General features: G+C 47.2%; 1 protein-coding gene across 3 annotated transcripts in view; it reads right to left on the bottom strand.

Moving 5' to 3' along the window:
• Nucleotides 1–20,530, bottom strand: part of LOC116940334 (tetraspanin-15-like) — a 36,804-nt gene that overhangs the window by 1,678 nt on the left and 14,596 nt on the right. Inside the window, exons 3-7 of one of the 3 annotated variants that reach the window (XM_032950021.2) lie at nt 18,792–18,866; nt 11,735–11,830; nt 9,302–9,418; nt 6,061–6,114; nt 1,281–1,397 (exon numbers count right to left, since the gene is read on the bottom strand). In XM_032950021.2, the coding sequence (XP_032805912.1) occupies nt 1,281–1,397; nt 6,061–6,114; nt 9,302–9,418; nt 11,735–11,830; nt 18,792–18,866 (459 nt within the window). The remainder of the gene's footprint in view (nt 1–1,280; nt 1,398–6,060; nt 6,115–9,301; nt 9,419–11,734; nt 11,831–18,791; nt 18,867–20,530) is intronic. The other 2 variants (XM_032950023.2, XM_032950024.2) reach the window with 2 other exon arrangements.

Here is a 20,530-nt window from a genome sequence, read left to right as displayed (position 1 = left end):
CCCGCCACCACCCAACACAGCCAATTAGTGAGGTTCGTCACGTAAACAGAACATACCAATTCGTCACTAGTACAGCAAAGCGGTGTGTGCTTGATGAAGCTAGTTGTAATTACTGGTGAAACGTCGTACTCAGATTGTAAATGTTGTGGCTCTGCTCTCCAACACACCGGTGTGCTGTACTAGTAACAAATTGGCACGTTTTTTTTACGTGACGAACCTTACTAATTGGCTGTGTCGGGTGGTGGCGGGTTTAACGACACATCTATATATTTACACGATCTACTACCCAAAAACAACTCTATTATTGGTGATGTTCTTATTCTCTTGTAGTTTTTTTCTCCCCCTACAATTTTGTCCCGATTGTGATAACGTTGTCACGGCAAGAGATGGTAGTATCCACCTGGTGTTTATTACCCGCTGACAAAATATGGGTTTCGGCAACAGGGGCACTGACAGAGAATACGGCACAAATGCTGCAAGGTTGTGCAAGGAAGCAGAGACAAATACACGCTTAGAATAACCCTCGAGACAGAAAGGGGAACACATGTATAAGGGAACAAACACAAATTACAGACTGCTAAGGAAAATAGATTTATAGATTTAGACAATATTTCATTCATTTCAGCAGGAAGCGCCCAATATGCTGTTAGGCTCCGTTTAATGGGTGTCCTGCGATGGTACAGATATATACCGGTACAGATCTTAGCGAGACTCGTGGATATATAGGTCACGATACAAATGGCACGTATCAGTACATTATTTACATGGAAATGGGCCATGGGCAGGACACATCTCGAAAAGGGTTGATGACTCATGGACAAAACTGGTGATGGAATGGCAGCCGAAGGAGAAAACACGCCCATGACGATGGTGATGAACGCTGCAGAGATGGAGCAATGAGATCGGCTCATCTGTTCGGTGTGAGATGGATTGTGGACTCATAGCACATAGTGAAATGGTAACAGCATGGAGATGCCTTCATCCAGAAACGGTCTATTCATTGATGATGATGAAATTTAACGTGACATGCCTAATTATGTTGTCGATAAAATAAATGCCGGTTAATGATGGTGCTGATTTTGTCAGTGACAGAAATAGGAACTGCTAATGGTGGTGGTGATTGTGCTGGCATTCCTTTGCTTTGCAATAGTAATAGAAACTGAAAATGTCAACAACAGCAGCAACAACGGCAACTGCACAGTGCCAGAGAGGATTGTCAGGGTGGTCATGTCCAAATTGGAATGTCGGGACATGTTAAATGCCACAGGGAGCCCTCTAACCTGAGGCAAGAGGAAGCCCATCAGGATGGCGGCCATCACGGTGTAGTGGTCGATGAGCCAGATGAGCAGCGCGTCCACGCAGCCCCGCGTGTAAATCTGACCCCGGAGCTGCAGCCGCTGCACATTCGCACGCACGCACGCGCGTGCACACACACACACACACGGGAGCAGACACCAGGGCACAACAGCAGCAGGAGCATCAAGAGCAGCAACCACACAGGCGCCATTCGACATTAAGTGGTGCTGCTGTCACCACAAGCGCTTGTACCAGGCCAAGTGCATTCTTTGAGGCCGTCACGTGAAGCGTTGGAAGGCTTGCTTGCAGGAGGTCACGGGAAAGACCCAGGTGTTACGAGTTAGCCGATTGAGATGACCTGGCCAATTGTACCACCTGTGCTCCCCCGCTGTTGCCAGATTGTTTTGTCAGCCCCGGAGCGCTGTTCATTGTTGTGAGCATCGCTCCTCTGCCCGCCAGTAAGACTCGAGTGCAAAGGAGCGATGCACACACACACAGACACGTGCCCATGGCAAGTCTAAGGTCTTACATTGAGAAATATTGCCAAAGATACCATTGTTGCACCTTGCTCAGATAGACTCCTGTTTTACCATCATATAACGTTGTGGTAGGTGACATTCGTGAGTGACTATGGAGGTCAAAATAGCAAACGAAGGGGTGCGGGGGCCAGCATTATCCACTCCCTGCTGTCTTTGTCTCTCTTGTACAGATATTGACAGTGCAGCGGGTTGATGGTGTTATTGTAATGCATGGCCAGGAATCAATCTCAGGCCACCGAGGTAATATAGCACAATGTATGAACCGATACATTATTTCTCCCCGACACAAACACACAAACCTCGGTTAACAAAAAAACATTACATTTCATATATGATATTGAACTAATTCCATGCGTGTATGTACAGCCATGTCGATCCACTGCTGGATGAAGGACGTTGGATCATACTTCACCATGCTTGCCATGTGCAGGTTGGTGAAAGGGGGGGGAGTGCCAGGTATCACTCACCAATGATGTTAGACCCCAGCCGGGAATCAAACTCAATTTGCTGGTATTTAAAAACACAGTGCGTCCAAACCACGATGCCACCGGCCCACCTCAAATCCATACATAATGCACAAAAATTGTAACCAGAAAAAGATGAATGTATTTTTATTATTCATCATATTAAAAAAAATAATGCGTGGCATTTAGCCCAGTAATGGAAAATAACAACATATTATTTATACCACTGAGAGCTGCAGAGAGAATCAGATAAAACCTAATTATTCTGTTGCTCTGCCCATTCATTGCAAGCAGCCCACATACAAACAAAATCACCCATACGAAATACAATTTTTGTGTCCCAGACGCTGCAACAGATGCCTCCTAACATCAGGAACAAAGCATCTTGAAATGTCCCCTCCTCTCTCGAATGTAATAACGTTCTTTGCTGTGGACGGACTCGCGCTGCCCAACGAATTTGTGCAAGGGACTGCACCGTTGTCAGCAGTGTATATGCGGCGACCAAAACAACTCGCCACCGTCACCGTTCACACCGGATTAGAAATGGAAAAAATATTACAGAACGACTCGTCCAATCATAGGGAGGAATTAAAGAGAAAGCGACATGGCAGTTCAAAATCTCACCAACGGTGACGATGTTTAATAACCTGTTGAGAAGACGTAAGAATGGCCGAGACAGCGTGATTTGTAAAAATGGATCTGCCCGTATGCTCATCGCTGTGTTATGCAACACAGTGATGAAAAAGTGGTTAAAGTCACTTTCAGCCCGAGTGAATCCATTGCTGGATGATGGCCTCCCCCCACGCTGTGTTGGTCAGCGAACGCTGGCGAAGTTGACCAGGGCAGGATCTGATATCACTCGCCACATGTTAGCCGTGCCTGGGAACCGAACTAAGGTCGCTGGGTTCAGGCCTAAGTATATGAACCACTGCACTACCGCTCTCCCCCGCTACACTCCACGGTATTATAGGGCCCATCAACACTCCCTAACACCTTCCCTCTCTCGATTTAAAGCTTTCATGACTGCAAGGATGCATCTTCTTGGTTCTTTCGGTAAGGTCACGTAGAATGAGAATAAAACAATAAAACAAAATAAGACAATAAAATTATCACGACGTTTCGGCCACAACACAAGTAGCCTGGGTGCCATCTGTAGCCTTGTGTTGTGGCCAAAACGTCGTGAGAATTTTGTTGTCTTATTTTGTTTTATTGTTTTATTCTCATTCTACGTGACTTTATCGAAAGAACCAAGAAGATGAAACCTTCCCACTCTGTTATTAAAAAAAAAACTGACCCAATATGTTAGCCATCAGCATATTTGGCCACTAAAATAGCAGTCTTAATGGAAATGAGTTGCTTTTAAAGATCTGAGCCCACTGCCTATACACGTGTGTAATGGTAAAAGGTAAAGGTGCAGCGCTGAAATTGTTTGCTCACACCACTGCTGACGGAAGGCCCACCATTAGATGGGAGCTCTAGAGAGGCCCCCATCTAGATAGACTTTTGGCCTCCCCTTCCGTGGCGGCCTCACGTCTCCTATGAGGTTGGAGGTACCCCAAAGTTTCCCCGCCACACGCGACCTGCCGATCGGCCAACTGTGGTACACCACTCCGTCCTATCGTCTCCACCATTGACTCACCCACCTACAAACTGGCCCGATTTCTGTCTGAGACCTTGCTGCCGTTCACTGGCAAGACCACCTCAGCTGTACTTAACTCGGCTCACTTGGTATCTCTAATTAAAGACATCTCACTATCTCCAGGTGATTTGCTTGTCAGCTTCGATGTAGTTTCTTTGTTTACAAAAGTGCCTGTGCCTGACATCATTACAATCATTGAAGATTTGGTCCAACAAGGACTGAATGCTGATGTACTGGCCCTGGTGAGACACTGCCTCACCAACACTTACTTCACCTGGAATGGTACATTCTACAAACAAGATGAAGGTACCCCAATGGGTTCTCCCTTATCTCCAGTGGTAGCCAATTATTTCATGGAAAAATTTGAGACAGATGGCACCCAGACATCCATCCTACGTTCTTCCTTGAGGAAGAGATATGTAGATGACACGTTCGTCATCTGGCCACATGGCCTGCCAGCTCTGAACCAATTCTTCAGCCACATCAATTCCATATACCCAGCCATCAAATTCACCATGGAGGTGGAAAAGGATGGCAAGTTACCATTCTTAGATGTTTTAATCGAAAAGAGACCAGATGGCTCATTGGGACACTCTCTACAGGAAAGCCATCCACACGGATGCCTATCTAAAACCTGACTCCCACCATAATCCAACCCAGAAGAATTCCCTCATGAAAAAACTCTACACCATAGGGCTCGTTGCATTTCCGACCATCACCACCTAGCCAGTCAACTGGAGCACGTACACAAAGCTTTCAAATGAATGGATATTCAGACTACACAATCCGTAAAGCTGTCACCCCAACCGTTGAGAGAGAACCACCTGAGGAACCAATCAAAACCATCACCTTGCCATACATAACAGGGGTCACCAAAAAGATTTCCAAAAACATGAGCAAACACAAAATCCAGGTCCGATTCAACACAGTACATAGAATTCGTGATCTGATCCCATCTGTGAAGGATGTTATCCCTGACATGCAATACCCCGACGTCTTCAAACTAAGCTGTGTCTGCGGCAGCAGTTGCATTGGGGAAACTAAGCGACATGTCTCGGACCGAGTTTGTGAACATAAGGCAGATCTGAAACACGGTAGGATCAACACCTCTGCCGTGGCTGATCATTGTTTTAACGCTGTGGGCACACATGAAATTGATTTCTCCAAGATGAAGGTACTATGTAAACCCACTGGCTATCAACAAAGATTTGTTCATGAAGCCATCCAGATATATAAACACAGACAATTTCAACCGAGAAGATGGGTACAAATTGAGCAATCATTGGAAGGACGTTGTTAACCAGGTGAAGTCATAACTGGCTGTGTTGCTTCCATCCTACCTGCCAATGTTAGCAGTTATTTCCGACTCTCTTGAGTTACATTACCTTGTTAAATGTCTTTACATTAACAGGCTAAATGTCTCACTAACAAAGCTGCTGCTCCCTTTTCCTCGATGTGGCGGTGGTGCTCGTTGTTTAATAGGCTGAATGTCTCTCTCATTAGCAATACAATGGCTTCTTCAGCACCGTAGTGGTGGGGTTACATTGACAGATTGACATGCTAATCTCTAGCCATACAATGGCTTCTTCCACCATAGCCGTGGGGTTACATTAACAGATTGACATGCTAATCTCTAGCAATACAATGGCCTAGGTATACCTAGCTCTGCGATCTTACATTTACTTGCAAATTCCATCTCTAGCCCCGTCCACTTACCCTTGAGTTGTACCCATCTCAAACATAATTAAAACCTTTGGCTGCAGTAGCTCTCTCGCTATATTTCTTCCTGCCTCAGCAGTCCGCCTGCTGTATTTTTTCACCTGAAGACGATTGTTTGTGTTGCGATCGAAACGTCGTGATCTGTTAGTTATTTTTCTATCTACGTGACTTCACCGAAAGACCCCACTTTAAACCGTGCTGCATGTGACAGACGCCGGGGCTGGGGGGATTCAAGGAATGCGTGGTCCACCGCTTCAACTGCCACTCTGGGAGACCGAATCGAACCGACGAACTCTGAATTGCAAGTCCAGCGCTTTGACCATCAACCAACCCTGGCAGCATCACCGAAAACATCCGGGTATGCGTGTGTTGCGTAAATAGATCAGGTGATGAAAACACTTGCCTCCAGTTTCAGGGCTCCAAAACCGCACTGCGTGTTTTTGACAGGCTGCGAACCCTGTGGATAAACACAGCGAGAGAGTGATCTGCGAGCGAGAGGGACTGGCGTGCATGGCTCTTGTTCCAGAAGCCAATTCGGCCAACAGACAGTAATAAAGGGTGACCGATGAATCATTTAGAGGACAGAACCTTTAATCACATGCATGCCCAAGGAGTAACGCCGGCGCATTAGACTCTAAAAGGTAAAAAGTTGCAGCCATGCAATTGCCTGCTCACTCTACTGCTGGTAGAAGTGCCTCCAGCGAAGCGAACTCGAGAGATTACTCGGTCTACTCTAACCCCGCTGGCCAAGTGCGTTGGGGGACGCCGGCGTACCCACACTTTACCCCACCGTACGCGACCTGCCGATCAACTCTGATGCACTTATATATATATACTGCTGGGTGGACAGAGGCGGGCGGGATTTGAGAAACATCGCCCTTTGTTTCAACTGCCGTGCCAGGAGATGTAATGGAACTGGCGAACCTCGGCATAGCAATTCCATTATCTGACCATTACACCACAGGGAGCTAAACCTGCAATGCACGCAAACTGCATTGTCGACCAGGGGGGCTGAGCACCAGGTGAGGCTGAATAAATATGCCACTGGTTAATAATGTACCTTTCATTAAAATTAGATTCTGAATATTTGGTATTGTTTTTAAAGGTTGGATATACATGACCTACATGTAAAATGTGCGCAAAATGAAAGGTCAATTGTCAACGCGGCGCTTTGAAATGCACCGAGTTGCACGGGGAAATACGTCTGATAATTATTTATTACCCATTCAAAACATCAATGGTTAGTTTTCTTAGAAGATATTCAATGTAACAAAATTCGAAAGTGGCAGCAACAGGATGAGAAGCATTTTAGCATTACATATGCTCAAGTGCTTTATGTATAATCAGGTAAAATCCCTTTGAGGGTTAAAGTCTATTTTTTTTTATTAATCAAGGGAAACCTCAGTTTAGAAAGCGTACCCAGCACAGAAGCAAAAGTTACATGCAAGAGAGCCAGCATAGAAAACGCAAAGAGATCAATCTAATGCATACATTTCGCAAATGCAACTTTTGTCATAAATAATTACATGAGGAGACATGTAAAAGTTTATGTAATATAGTAACTGAATAAAAGGCACGTGCATTTAGTGCTTTTTGAGAGAAAAAAATCTCCGCCTGTCTAAAAACTGTTTAACTACAGAAGCTAACGGCTTGCAGAAAACCGGGCGCGATTCAATTGTTCCCGAATGTAAAGCCGACGCAATGTTACTCCACTTGTCAAGAGGGACCGTATCGTTGGCAAAAGAACCAATCTCAATCTTAGTACTGTCTTGACTTTTGGAATGTTAAACATAATGTGGGCAACTTGTACTCCATTTTTGAATGTCGGCCCCATACCATAGTCAATCAAAATATATATTGGCACGTTAATTAGCACTGGCATCAGTTGACAATTTGGTGAAGACCCCATGACCACTGTCTGCGGCCAGTTGGAGGGGTGCGAGACGACATGGAGGAAATTAGTTCAATGAAGCTCTGGCCTCTCCTCGTATACACAGAGGGTGAGACCCAGAGTAGAACACGTGACAGACATAAACCAGACCGAATCGTTCCTCATTCTGTGTGGGCACTGAACGTTACCTAAAAACGGTGGGTTTCTCCAGACCACTGGGTCTCTTACATTGCCCCCCCCCCCCCCCCGCCGACCACCCTCCATCCCAAACACGCAACCAAAGTTACTTTGGTCACAATACAGAGAGAACACGTGTCCATGCTACGTCATCACTGCGGTACTAGGAAGGTGTGCGTTTCACGTTGTGCATTCGTGTGCTCTCTGGAAGGCATTTCTTTCTCGTGCCGTGTATCAGGATGTGCTGTACTCTTTGGTTCTTTCGGTAAAGTCATGTAGGTATAAAATAAAACAAATCACGACGTCATCAGGTGGGAAGGCATGGTCTGCTTTCCCACCTGATGACGGACGCTTGTGTTGCGCCCGAAACGTCGTGATTTATTTTATTCTATACCTACGTGACTTTACCGAAAGAACCAAAGAGTATGTATTCCGGCAGTCACGAAAGCTTCAAATCAAGATAGAATGTGCTGTGTTGGCAAGGAAAGTGTGTCATGTTGTTGTACGATAATATTTTGTGTGAGTTAGGCGTGTTTCTCATGTTGCGGTACGAGTATACTTTGTGCATGTAAGGCATGTGTTTCGCAACTCTGCGTTGATGCTCCCCGTGAACATCCGAATTGTATCCTGCACAGTAACCATGCTGAAAAGCCCGCACGACCCACGGGTTTGAGAACCGCTGGTTTAAAGTTTGTTCAACGTTGACCGAATATTTTTGTTTTGTACTCCCTCCCACCCCTGTGACGTTCTTACCCCGCCCCTACTGGACATCTGTGAAAAAGAGCTTGACAAGCTCATCAGATTCCTCCGGTCTAAATAAATATTCAGATTCTGATTTCCACATTATAAGCCATCAATCTCACTTCTGATTCCGTTTTAAAAGAGAGTCCCCGCGTGCAAAACGAAGAGCGTGTGGGCGTCGTCATCGTCGGCCTCAGCGTCGTTGTCGTCAGAGTCGTTAGAGTCGTCAGTGTAGTCAGCGTAGTCAGCATCAGCGTAGTCAGCATCAGCGTCGTCAGCGTCGTCAGCGTCGGCAGCGTCGGCAGAGTCGTCAGAGTCGTCAGAGTCGGCGTCGTCAGCATCAACGTCGTCAGCATCAGCGTCGTCAGCATCAGCGTCGTCAGCATCAGCGTCGTCAGCATCGTCAGCATCAGCGTCAGCGTCGTCAGCGTCGTCAGCGTCGTCAGCGGCGTCAGCGGCATCAGCGGCATCAGCGGCGTCAGCGGCGTCAGCGGCGTCAGCGGCGTCAGCGGCATCAGCAGCGTCGTCAGCATCAGCGTCGTCAGCGTCGTCAGCGGCGTCAGCGGCATCAGCGGCATCAGCAGCGTCGTCAGCATCAGCGTCGTCAGCATCAGCGTCGTCAGCATCAGCGTCGTCAGCATCGTCAGCATCAGCGTCAGCGTCGTCAGCGTCGTCAGCGTCGTCAGCGGCGTCAGCGGCATCAGCGGCATCAGCAGCGTCGTCAGCGTCGTCAGCGGCGTCGTCGTCATCGGCGTCGTCATCGGCGTCGTCAGCGTCATCGGCCGTGGTGTCGCTCTCTCTCCGTGTGCAACCGCGACCACGCCGGTCGCCGCACCTCCAGCACATCGCAGCAGGTGTACGGAACCCCGCAGGAGGCCGGGCCCGGTGAGGAGCACGAGTGATAGACATTCACCCTCCAGTCCGTGTAGTCCTGCCCGCCGCAGCACTGGAACTACGGCCATTGAAGGAATTAGCAGCGATGAGCACTTTTCACAATCGCGGTTCGAGAAAGCTCGACTTGATGTCTCGAAGCTTACAGGACAGTCTAGTTATATATGTATTTGTTTTACTAGCCATATAAACTTCAACATGCCACTATATATGTATTTTTTATCACTTATATGGAGCGACTGTACAGCGATTCATGCACGGTGCTCGGAAACCCAGCGAATGGAGATCGATTCCAGGCCACGTCCAGCATTAGTGGCGGGTGATATCTGAACTGGTCGCTTGCCCCTGCCCCATTCACCAACCTGTATTGACCAGCACGGTGAAGTATGGGTAAACATTTCCCCAGAATGGCACAGCATAGCTAACCATGGTTACACCACTCCACTTCTCCCTCCCAAGATTGGACATACTGTACATTTTACACACACACACACACAAACATTACTTTCCATTTTCAATTCATACACTTCATCTCTGCAATCTGGACGTGTGGCTCAGCAGCAGAGTGAGTGGCTCGCAAACGGAAGGTTACAAGTTCAAATCCTGGTTGTGGATCGATTCAGTCCATCATCCCCCTCTGGGTGTCGAGACAATTAATACGACTCCTGCAGGGAAGTCGACAGTTCTTGACGGATGGTTACTCTTGCCATATCAATGTGGAAGTGCTAACAGTGAACCCAGTATTACGACGGGGAGGAGAGCACTGCTTCAGAGGCCACTCGAGCAGGAAATCACTGTGGGCGGTGTCATACCTAGTCTCGGGGGCGCCGTGAAAGCGCGCATTCCATCAGGCAACTCGCACAGTTCTCTCCGCAGCTAAACAGGTGACTAAACCCATTCTCGCTGGCACCCGGCTACATTGGACTGGAATCGCAGTGACAGCTGTTGACAGCCAACCCACCTTCCCTACAGCACGGGGGGACCGGAGCAGAGGGCACTAATGAGAACCTGCTGCGCCACTCGTGAATAACGAGATAAAAGAAGGCAGCGGACAGTGGTCACGAAGGGCCGCGTGCGGCAGCCCTCGCCCGTGGAGCGGAAGCTGCAACCTGCACAGACGCGACGCGAGGGGCCCGGTGCAGCGCGCGAGGGCCCGGTGCCACACGCGAGGGCCCGGTGCCACGCGCGCGAGGGCCCGGTGCCACGCGCGAGGGCCCGGTGCCACGCGCGAGGGCCCGGTGCCACGCGCGAGGGCCCGGTGCCACACGCGAGGGCCCGGTGCAGCGCGCGAGGGCCCGGTGCCACGCGGCGCTCGTGCAACGCGGCCTTCGAATGGTTCAAGTGAACTTTTAAGAGCGAAGCGACGTCATGCGTGTATTGCGGCGTCGCAAAATCAAAGCTTTGAAGGTTTTTTTCTTTGGTCCCATCATCAACTTCAATGGCCATCATTAACATGCGATGGCTTTGTAGCAGATGAATAAATTGGTCTGAACAGCTGTGGCGAAGTCTGGTCAAAGGACTCTCGTGACTGCAACGGTATGGGGAGGCCTTCATCCAACAGTGGATCGATCAAGGGTTGTATATTTCCATATTTTATTAAATACATTGCCTGGGATCTTGTGGGGATGATACATTCACAGCCCTTTGTCAATCCACTGTTGCATGAATGTTTTACCAGATCTTATTGGTTGTGGGAGTTATTCAAGCATACATCACCACACTGGTCAGCACAGGACCAGTTCAGATATCACTTGCCACCGACATTAGCCGAGGCCAGGAATCGAACTTGGGTAACCACGTTTATGATGCAGTGTGCTAATCACTATGCCATAGCTCTAGCCGAGCACCACATACCAGCAAAGAAACATGGGCAGGCTGTCTGTTCACAAACAGCAAACAGTTTTTTTCCCCAAATTTTACCAATAATTGACTCATGTTGATCAATACCAATGGAATATCTCACAGGGAAAAAAAACATTATCAAGCAGCCAGTTTAAAAAACCACGACATTGATATATTAGTACCTCCGATTAGCACGGTTGGCTAAGTACGGTACGAAAAAAGTTCAACAACATACAACTACTATTCTTCACATTGTTATTACGTACCAAAATCTCTGCTTATAAGTTCAGTGGACGAACCCGAGCACTCTTGCACATGGACTTCCTGTGCTGTCTAAACCTTTAAATTGCTCGCTGTACAGCCAGCCGCATAAAATAATGGTCCCAAAGAGATTCACGTTCTGCACAGCACTTAGTGGCAGACCATTTCAAATATTTTCAAGTCTTTGAGATAATCATTGACCATTACGCTCCGTCTTAAACTTTCAAACGGAACAATCCGTTTGCGAGAAAGACTTCTGTCGTCGAAACGGCACCTTGCGCTGAACGGAATCCATGATGTTCTTGAAATCCAGGTCGTCGTAGTAATTCTCAATCCCCTTCCGGATGTTGTCGTTAATAAAGCCTTGGGTCTGCGCGCAACAATAAAAGGGAGAAATATTGCGTGATTACAGGCAAACGTTATGTGCACGCCGGCGAGCTCCCGGACTCTCCATTTTTAAAAAAATAAGTTGGTGTGCGGGTGAGCATGAAGCCAGCGTGGTTTAAATTCTCGGCGCTTTCGATTACTATTGTGGGGAAACGCACGGGTGCACGAGGAAGCTGAGATCGGGGCAGAGAACGTCCACGCAATACCGAAGCGAGCAGGCAGTGAACGCGTACGATGTGCAAAATAGCGCTCAAACGCCGCTTGCATAAAAAGTCACCGACTTTCTGCACCATTCATTAACATACGTGGAGGTATGTCAACCATGTTTCAAACGATTTGTCCTGTTCTGGAGATGTCACTCACATTTAGAGAACCCCACACCCCACCTAATGAATACTTGGCGACAAGTGTATCGCTGATGTACCCAATTGTTATCTTGACATATTTTATTATTATAAATGTATCTTAAATTCAGAGGAAGCTGCACAATTTGTAATTGCATTCATAATGAAAAATGCAATTCCTTCCAAATTATCAGCATCCCAACAGTGTCCCCTGCAGAAGATCTTTCCAGTCTCACTGGGCTTTCGCCTGCTACAGCACATGGGACCAGCAGTGACTCAGACTTCTGTTACGTGGAAAATATAGCAAAGTCCAGGAGTATTGCGTGCTCACCAATGTGACACAGGAAGAAGTGAATACGTCCTTGAGACAATGTTAAAGACGGAAGACTGCAGGGGTTCAGGCACATGCCGGGGTAATGAGCCCGGACGTGACCTCGTATTATGCGAAGCTGCGCACACAAATGGTGGGAAAGGGGAGGCAGGCAAAGACAGAAAGCCTCGTGGATAGACGCCAGGGTAAGTCATATATAGAAGAGGCTGTATTGAAATAGAAAGGAGCAACAGTACTGGTTAAAGAAAGAGAACTGTGGCCAGACATTGTTTGGCCTCATCACCATCAATGAGCCGAAGGAAGAGGGAAGATAATTACGGTGCAATTCGGGTTAAAAAAAGTAGTTCGCGTCTTGTAGATATGTCCCCAAAACCGCATATTCCGGGTTGTCAGAGATGAGTTGGAAGGTTTGCTAATGAGATTTTTTTTAGTTACAGTCAAACCGAATTTCAAACTCGTGGGAAGACAGCCGAGGGCACACTGCTCTGCACAGTTATCTGCATGCCACAAAGCCATACCGTTTTTAGACCGTGTCTCCAACGATGGGCCAGGGCCCTCTGGCGAAGGTGAACGTGTGGAATAAGCAGGTGGTGGTTAATAGGCGAGCAGATGTAAGGTCACGTTAGCAATCCCTTTTGCACACAACAATACCAACTCCCGTGTACGGAGATTAGTGGCCTTACACTGCTCAGCCTAATTCAATAGCATTATCCCATTAAGTTTTAATTAATTTTCATACAGGGCTATGAGATATGTAAAATTAATGATTATTTTTTTTTACCTAAATAATAAAATTGCATTAATAATGCAGTCTGCTAAATTTTTTAACAATGGAAACCAAAGTTGAATCGGAGAGCCTTGTAAATGGGTTACTGCTACAAGCTTTACAGTCATTATTATGCAGTAAACAATTACTTATTGTGCAGCATTCAATTAACAGTGGTATTAATGAAGCCAGCAAATACAGTGAACTATAGATGTGGCATAGTAAGTTGGCTCTCTCCTCAGCCTTGAGTTTGTCTTTAAAAGGGGTCAAGATCGCTTTGACCACTGTAATAGTGAAGTTATTGGCAATGCCCAGGCAGTGAAGGTCACAGAGGTGAACTCTGCAGGGATTTTATTAAACCTAGTTTGTACGTATGTTGAACTTTTTTCGCATCGTACGTAGCCACCCGTGCTAATCGGAGGTGTGGTTTTCAAGTCAACGTGAGATTGAATTAGGCGTAACGAGTTGTGCTGCTTCGGTGGGACATTTGTGCAGGAGGGCCCTGGTTGCCGAGACAGACATCGGAATAGTCCCCATGAGTCTGGCGACCGGGGGAAAAGACTGACGATCAGATGTGGGGAAGAACTTGGAGGCCGCGGGTTCCGACAGGGGGGTAATGTAGAGCGTTGACGGAGTGCGGAGGCATCTACGGACATTGGCCACGATGACGTCTTGAGCTTGACAGTCAAAGGAAGTCTTTGCACAGTCTCAGGTCGATCGCAGCCAGAAAAGATGTTCATGCCACAGTGGATGGCAGCCATTTAACAATACAGCATCCCCTCCCCCCACTCCGTGCCACTGTTGACAGTCGCAAGCATTGAGTCAAGAAAAAATAATGTTGTAATTACTGGTGAAATGTCGTACTCAGATTTTAAATGTTGTGGCTCTGCTCTCCAACATGCCGGTGTGCTGAACTAGTAACGAATTAACATGAAAAACCTCACTAATTGGCTGTGTGGGGTGGTGGCGGGTTTAACGGCACATGTATATTTACGCGATCTAACAAAATAACGATTCTTGATATTGGTCACCAAAGCAGGCTACGTTCCAAATAATTTATTTTTCTCGTTCGTATTAGAACTTTTTAGGTCTTGTTCGCATGCTGCTGTTTTTTTTTTCTCCCACTTCATGAGCCTAGATCTAACATGAGCTCATTCATTTACATGTAAATTGGCATTAATCGTAAATAAAGTTGCTTTGCGCGACTTGGTGAGCGTAAGGATGAATATGAATCGACGATTATTTTATTGCTGAGAGGATGGGACCTGGGTGGGGGGAGGGGGGGGTGAGAGACAAGGCCAAGGGACCCGGGCACCATTTTCAAAACGACGACAACAACAACCATGAGTTGAGTTTGCGAGCGCTTCCGGGAAACCAAGTGGACCGCAGAAGAAGAAAAAGGAGAAACAACGAAGCATAACATCTCGCAAAGTCTAAAGACAATAAAAAAGAGCAACAATAATAACCACGTATTTGCATATCTCTCTGTGCGGCGCGCAATCATTTGTAACGCCCGCGTGCGCAAACAGGCGACCGGGGAAGCAAGGAGATGCACGTGAAATATGCAAAATCCTAACCACGAGCGCGTCTCATTATGCAAATGATTAGGCCCGCGCGTGGCAGCATTTGCTCGCGTTCGGTTATTTATGCACCTCCCCCACTCAAGGCCAAGACATCCCAGCAGGCGGATTACCACGACAGAAGCAGCCCAACTTCCATGGGAAATTTGGAAAAGCTATTTTAACGTGGACACAGTCGATTTAGAAGTATTTTTTTCTTCCCATTTGAATTAACATCCATCGGAGGGCTCCACATTCAAATCCTCGAGTTGACACTCCCACTGGCTCTGCCAACGGTTTAACTATGATAGAAAAACGCACAAAAACACAGCCGAAAAGGTAAACGGAAATGGGCAAAGCCATCAATTTAGCCCTCCTCCGATACCTCGTTTAATATCCCTTGACAGTGGCGCACCTGAGCTGTGCCATTTCCCGCCCCTCCTATTAATGCGGTTGGCCACGTACTGTGCGAAAAAAGTTCACCATAAATATACATACATTGCGTGACCCTCATGGCACGGGTGATTTTTCCACTGCCATTTGCCGAGTTGAACGAGATGTAAAAAAAAACTGTGATACGCAGGCCTCTTGTGAGACGTCTCAATCTGGCTCAGGGCCATGCAGGGGCCAGGGGCAGGGTTAATCATTTCCGTCACGCGTTGCGGCAGTCAGAGCACTTGGACATTTGATGCCGATGTCAAACGTTCATTTGCACGTTTAACACGTAGAGGCTTTCGTGACAAATATTAATCATAATAAAGGTAGGTGTTTTTGGGGGTTAGTGGTGACTAATTGGTACGTTGTGTTTATGTGACAAACCTTACTAATTGGCTGCATCGGATGGTGGGTTAACGACACATTTATATTTACGCGATCTAACCCCAGAAAAAAAACCTTTATTATTTTCAATTGCACGCGATGCCAATGGCATGGCCCAGCTCTTGCATCCGAGAAGTTAACTACCTCGCCTGGTATACAGAAAGTCGTGGGTTGAATCCCGACCCTGACACCTGCTGCTGCTGTATATTTGGAGTTTGCATATCTCTATCCCTGTGGTGGCGTGGATTTTTTTTCTCCTGGTCCTCCGGTCTTTCTCTCCAGATTTCGAATCAACGTGCATTCAGGGTATTTGACTGGTAGAAATTTCCACGCGAGAAGCCACTTCGTTAAGCCGTAATTTGTGATGCCCAGGTCGCGTCTGAAAAAGAGATATGTAGCTCAGTGGGCCTTACCCGGTAAAATAAATAAATAGATACTAGTTAACAACTGGGGCCTCCTGAGCCACGCCGGACCGACTCTGCACGGCCGCGGTGCTCCTCGGTTCGACAGCAGAGAAGAGGTTTTTTTTTTTTTAACCGAGTCGAATATCTTCATCATTAGACCTCCTTTGCCAGTACCAAAATATAATAATAAGGTTTTTCCCCTTTTTTTTCTGGCAACAAAACTGAAACATTTTTACAAGGATTCATGTCTGCATTAACCACAATACCTGCAGTCAAAATGCAAACAAAAAACATACTATGATAATATATGCATTGTCCTTGAAACTGATTGGTCCACACCAAGGGACGGCTTTCTTTTGAGCCTCGACCCAATTGGTGCTCGACCAGATGACGCCAAAAGGCGTCACACAGCTCAAAGACAATGCACTATCAAAGTAATGAGGGCTCGGGGTGAGCATCTACATTATGATGCTCGGGGTGAGCATCTACATCATGATGTAGATGCTCACCCCGAGCCCTCATTACTTTGATAGTGCATTGTCTTTGATTGTGGCGGAAGCTCAATTGAACGCACGTGCAGGCGCACAGCTGCGTGGTCACGCGCACGCCACAGAGGCAGCTAGACCCCCACCGCCTACCACGCTTATGGTAGAGCGAGCCCCGGTGTTTCGCAAGCTGCAGCAGATGGCAACGATCGCGTGACGCAGTGCTTACCACGTAAAGGTACGATTCACGTTGTCTGTAAAAATGTGGAAGAATAATTTAAATTAATAATAATTGCTTCTGTTTATTCAGGAAAACCTCGCAAGAGTTGTTTTCAGGATGGCCCTGCTTACACCAAATGTTTGGCAATTTCCGCTAATGATTACCTAGCATCTCAGATGGAATAAACAATAAAAAATACACTTTCTATACTGCCACCTAGCCATTCACCAAGAATATACCCCTCTCCATGGTTTTTTGCCCACATTTCAGCATTTGCTCTATTTTATTTGTCAATATCCACGTTTCTGATAATAAGATAATATACACTGATTAAGAAAACTATTTCTTCTTAGACACATTGGTATGTTTGCTTTTTATTTTTAGGTTCAGTTTCCCAAAAGCACTCCACACTACACGTTATGTAAATGACGTTGCTTTGTCAATTAAAGCTGGTCTGGCTGAACTACATTATCAGTAAATAAAATGTAATGATCAGGGCAAGTGGTGGCCCAAAGGCAAATCAATTGGACAATTCTGAGAAAAGTTTCACCGACACACTTTCTACTCAGTGTTGCGAGCGAACCTATGAATTTTAACGTATGCTTTGGCAGGACACGTCGCTCGAAGGGTTGATGGCCGGTGGTCGAGTCTAACAATAGAGTGGAAGCCAAAGGAGAGGCCACACCTGAGAGGACGTCCCTTGGAGAGACAGAGCAATGAAATAAATGTATACACGGGTGCAAGATGGATTGCTGCATCGCAAGACCAAGAGCGATGGTGCCGGCACTTAGGAAAACCTTCATCCAGCAGTGAATTGATCATGGCTGATAATGTTGAGAATTTCTACACTTTGAGATGTTGTCCACGACTGGAAACAATGTGTGGAGGTGTCCATTCCCAAATGCTTGCTACAGCATGGCTACTTGAGCCCCAATTAATCCATTTACATTGCTAATTTGTGCGGAGCAAAAAAGGGTGGGAAGATCTTCCCTTGTCCTACAACTGATGTACAGATTTAAAAAAAAACATGTTAGAAGCGAGGATTCATCAGTCGGTGGTGTCTCGTGTAGTAGCGAAATGGATTTTCGTAAGACATGTGGGCTGCACTGCTAATTTAGAACACCGCTTGTATTTTTAACTCGCCGATTCATCTGCCTTTTATGGCTTAGCGCGTGAAACGGCAGTGGTCCGCTCAGAAACGCTGTCGCTAATACATCGCATGGGACAAGCACAGTTGGCAAACGTGGTCAAGGCTGCACGGTGGTCAGGAAATGTCAGTTGAGCGATTGACTCTTAAATCCATCGCTGTAGAGATTTGAACGCAAATCCCCTTTCGTATGCATCATGGGTTTCCTCCCCGCGAACTGCAGGAACCTCATGAAAAAGAGTCTTGAGAGTCATTAAGACTAACTCGGTAAATATGGGGAATTGTTTTCTTTTTATTAGCATTCAGCGCTCACTTGCATGTGAAACACGTCGCTACAGACAGTAGATAAAAAGCATGGGCTTTGCTTTGCGAGTGAGCAAGATTACTCTGTTAATTGCGCACATTCTTTAATATTCAGCCTTAACTTATCGTCTAATTCCTTTAAGGCTGCATTACCCCCCCCCCACCCAAGGCCAGCTAGACACTAATGGCGGTTCCAGGATTATCTTTTGGGCCGTGACCCACCTCTGTCAGAGAAATAAAGATTTTCCATTTCAAATCCAGGCCACTGGGCGTTTGGTTGGGAGCGCATAAGCGGCGTCGCAGCATTGCCGCGAAAGGGCCACTTAACCCTTGGCCGCTTCTGCAGTTGGCGGCGTTAAAGTTTTCCGTGACCTCAAAGGATCTCACGGCACCGCTTCGGCCAGAGCTCATCTCAGGCTGAAGTAACCGCCCCCACGTCTCAGGTTCTTTCACAACTGCGACCACGAAACCAGGGCTTCCGCGCTTAATAACCACAATACATTGCGGGGAACAAACGACTCGACCCCACGGGGACATCTGATTATAGCCGCGGCTCGCGCACCTACCGAGTTGCGGAAGACCAAAGCCACAATCCCGCCAATGAGCTCAATGATGAGGCCCAGTATCATGGTAACCAGGAACTGTCAATAACAGAAGAGGAGTGGGGGTGGGGGCGGGGAGCGGGGAGAATGGGAAATGAAAATGGACAAAAAAAATAAGTTAGCAGTCCGAGTTCAAATCAAGCATTCAACATTTGACACCGTTAATGCCATGTAAAGCAGGAGATCAAGGCTATAGAACGTGTTCATTGAGTTCAATGACGGGCCCCCCGTGCATGTGTGGGTGGGTGCAGTCACTATCAGGGTTACCGGGGAAAATGAGACGGAATAGAAACACTCGGGAGGCCAGAGTTCAAATCGAGCATCGGCACTTGAAATTGTTAATGCCATGTAAAGCGATGAGACAGGATTTCGCTGGGATGCCTCGCTGGAGCTCAGCAATAAGCCCCGGGTGTCGCTAGCTTCAACAGACATGGAGGGATGATGAGGAAAATTACCAACAGCAGAAAAAAATCCCAGCACATTATTGCAATGAAGCAATAATAGAGTTTTCAAATGTTTTTTTGGTGCAAAGGAAGCCTTGAAAAGGCGTGTGTGGGATGAACAATGACACATGTAGGCACTTACACATGCATTCACATTCATACTTATAAAACCAAGGCAAAGATACCCCGTGCAGCCGTACAGACATCTTGGGCAAGTTCAGTTATTGAGCACCTGACGATATGTAAGAAGGGGCGGAGTAGCCAGAACCACAGCAGGTTCTGATATTTGCAATATGCAGCAGGTAACTCATGAGGCTGATTTCAAGTAGGGGAGGCTCCGGAGAGGTTAACCTACAACTTTTCACTCATGCCATCCATAGCATGAATTACAACCAGGTGTTCAGGTTCAGAGATCAGTGCCATTGCGCAACACCACCTCCGCCCCCCACACAAAGACGAAACATATTCCGTATAGCCTTAACAGACCATTGGGTCAAGTGCTGTTCGCGAGCACCTATGAAGGCTGGCACGGCACACAAGGAGGTGGGTGGCCAATACCGTACACATCGCACCAGGTACTCACTTGGGGACGAGTCGACCTAGGGGATCGTTAGCCACGAGCGGAAATCGAACTCGGGATGCCGGAGTTGTTGGCGCGTTGCGCCACCCGCCTCCACCCCGCCCACACACACAGACAAAGATCCCCCGAGTAGCCTTAACAGACTGTAGGGGCAAGTGCTGTTAGCGAGCACCTATGAAGGCCGGAACGGTGCACGAGGGGGTGGGTGGCCAGCACCATGCCCGACCGCCTTTGTCTCTCTAGTGGCAATGTTTACACACCCCAACAGGTACTCATTTGAGGCTGAGTCGACCTAGGGGAGACCCGGGACCGGTTCAGATAATCGTCACTGGTGTTGGCCGTGAGCGGGAATCGAACCCGGGTCGCCAGGTTCATAGCGCAGCGTAGCGCTAACCGCTACACGACCGCTCCCCACACACAGACATCCACCCACACACACACCTTAAACATATTTGTCTGAGAAAACAGCAAACAGAATGTACTCCTCTTGGGACCTCAGAATGTCGACCTTTCGAACCCCACTGCTCTTGCTAAACAAACACCATTCACAATTTACCCACAATCCACATCCATCCCTTCACACTGCGTGCAGCAGCAACATAGCAGAAGAATTCTGGTTCCAAACAATGAGACTCTGCTGAGGAATGTGTTGCCTTGGATATAAAATATATATACTATTG

Source organism: Petromyzon marinus, chromosome 8 (genome assembly GCF_048934315.1).
Source record: "Petromyzon marinus isolate PM22_M1 ecotype Great Lakes invasive population chromosome 8, UKy_Petmar_22M1.pri1.0, whole genome shotgun sequence".
Classification (NCBI taxonomy): Eukaryota; Metazoa; Chordata; class Hyperoartia; order Petromyzontiformes; family Petromyzontidae; genus Petromyzon; species Petromyzon marinus.
The sequence above is the reverse complement of the archived record's forward strand: the minus strand, read 5'-3'. Positions and strand labels throughout refer to the sequence as shown.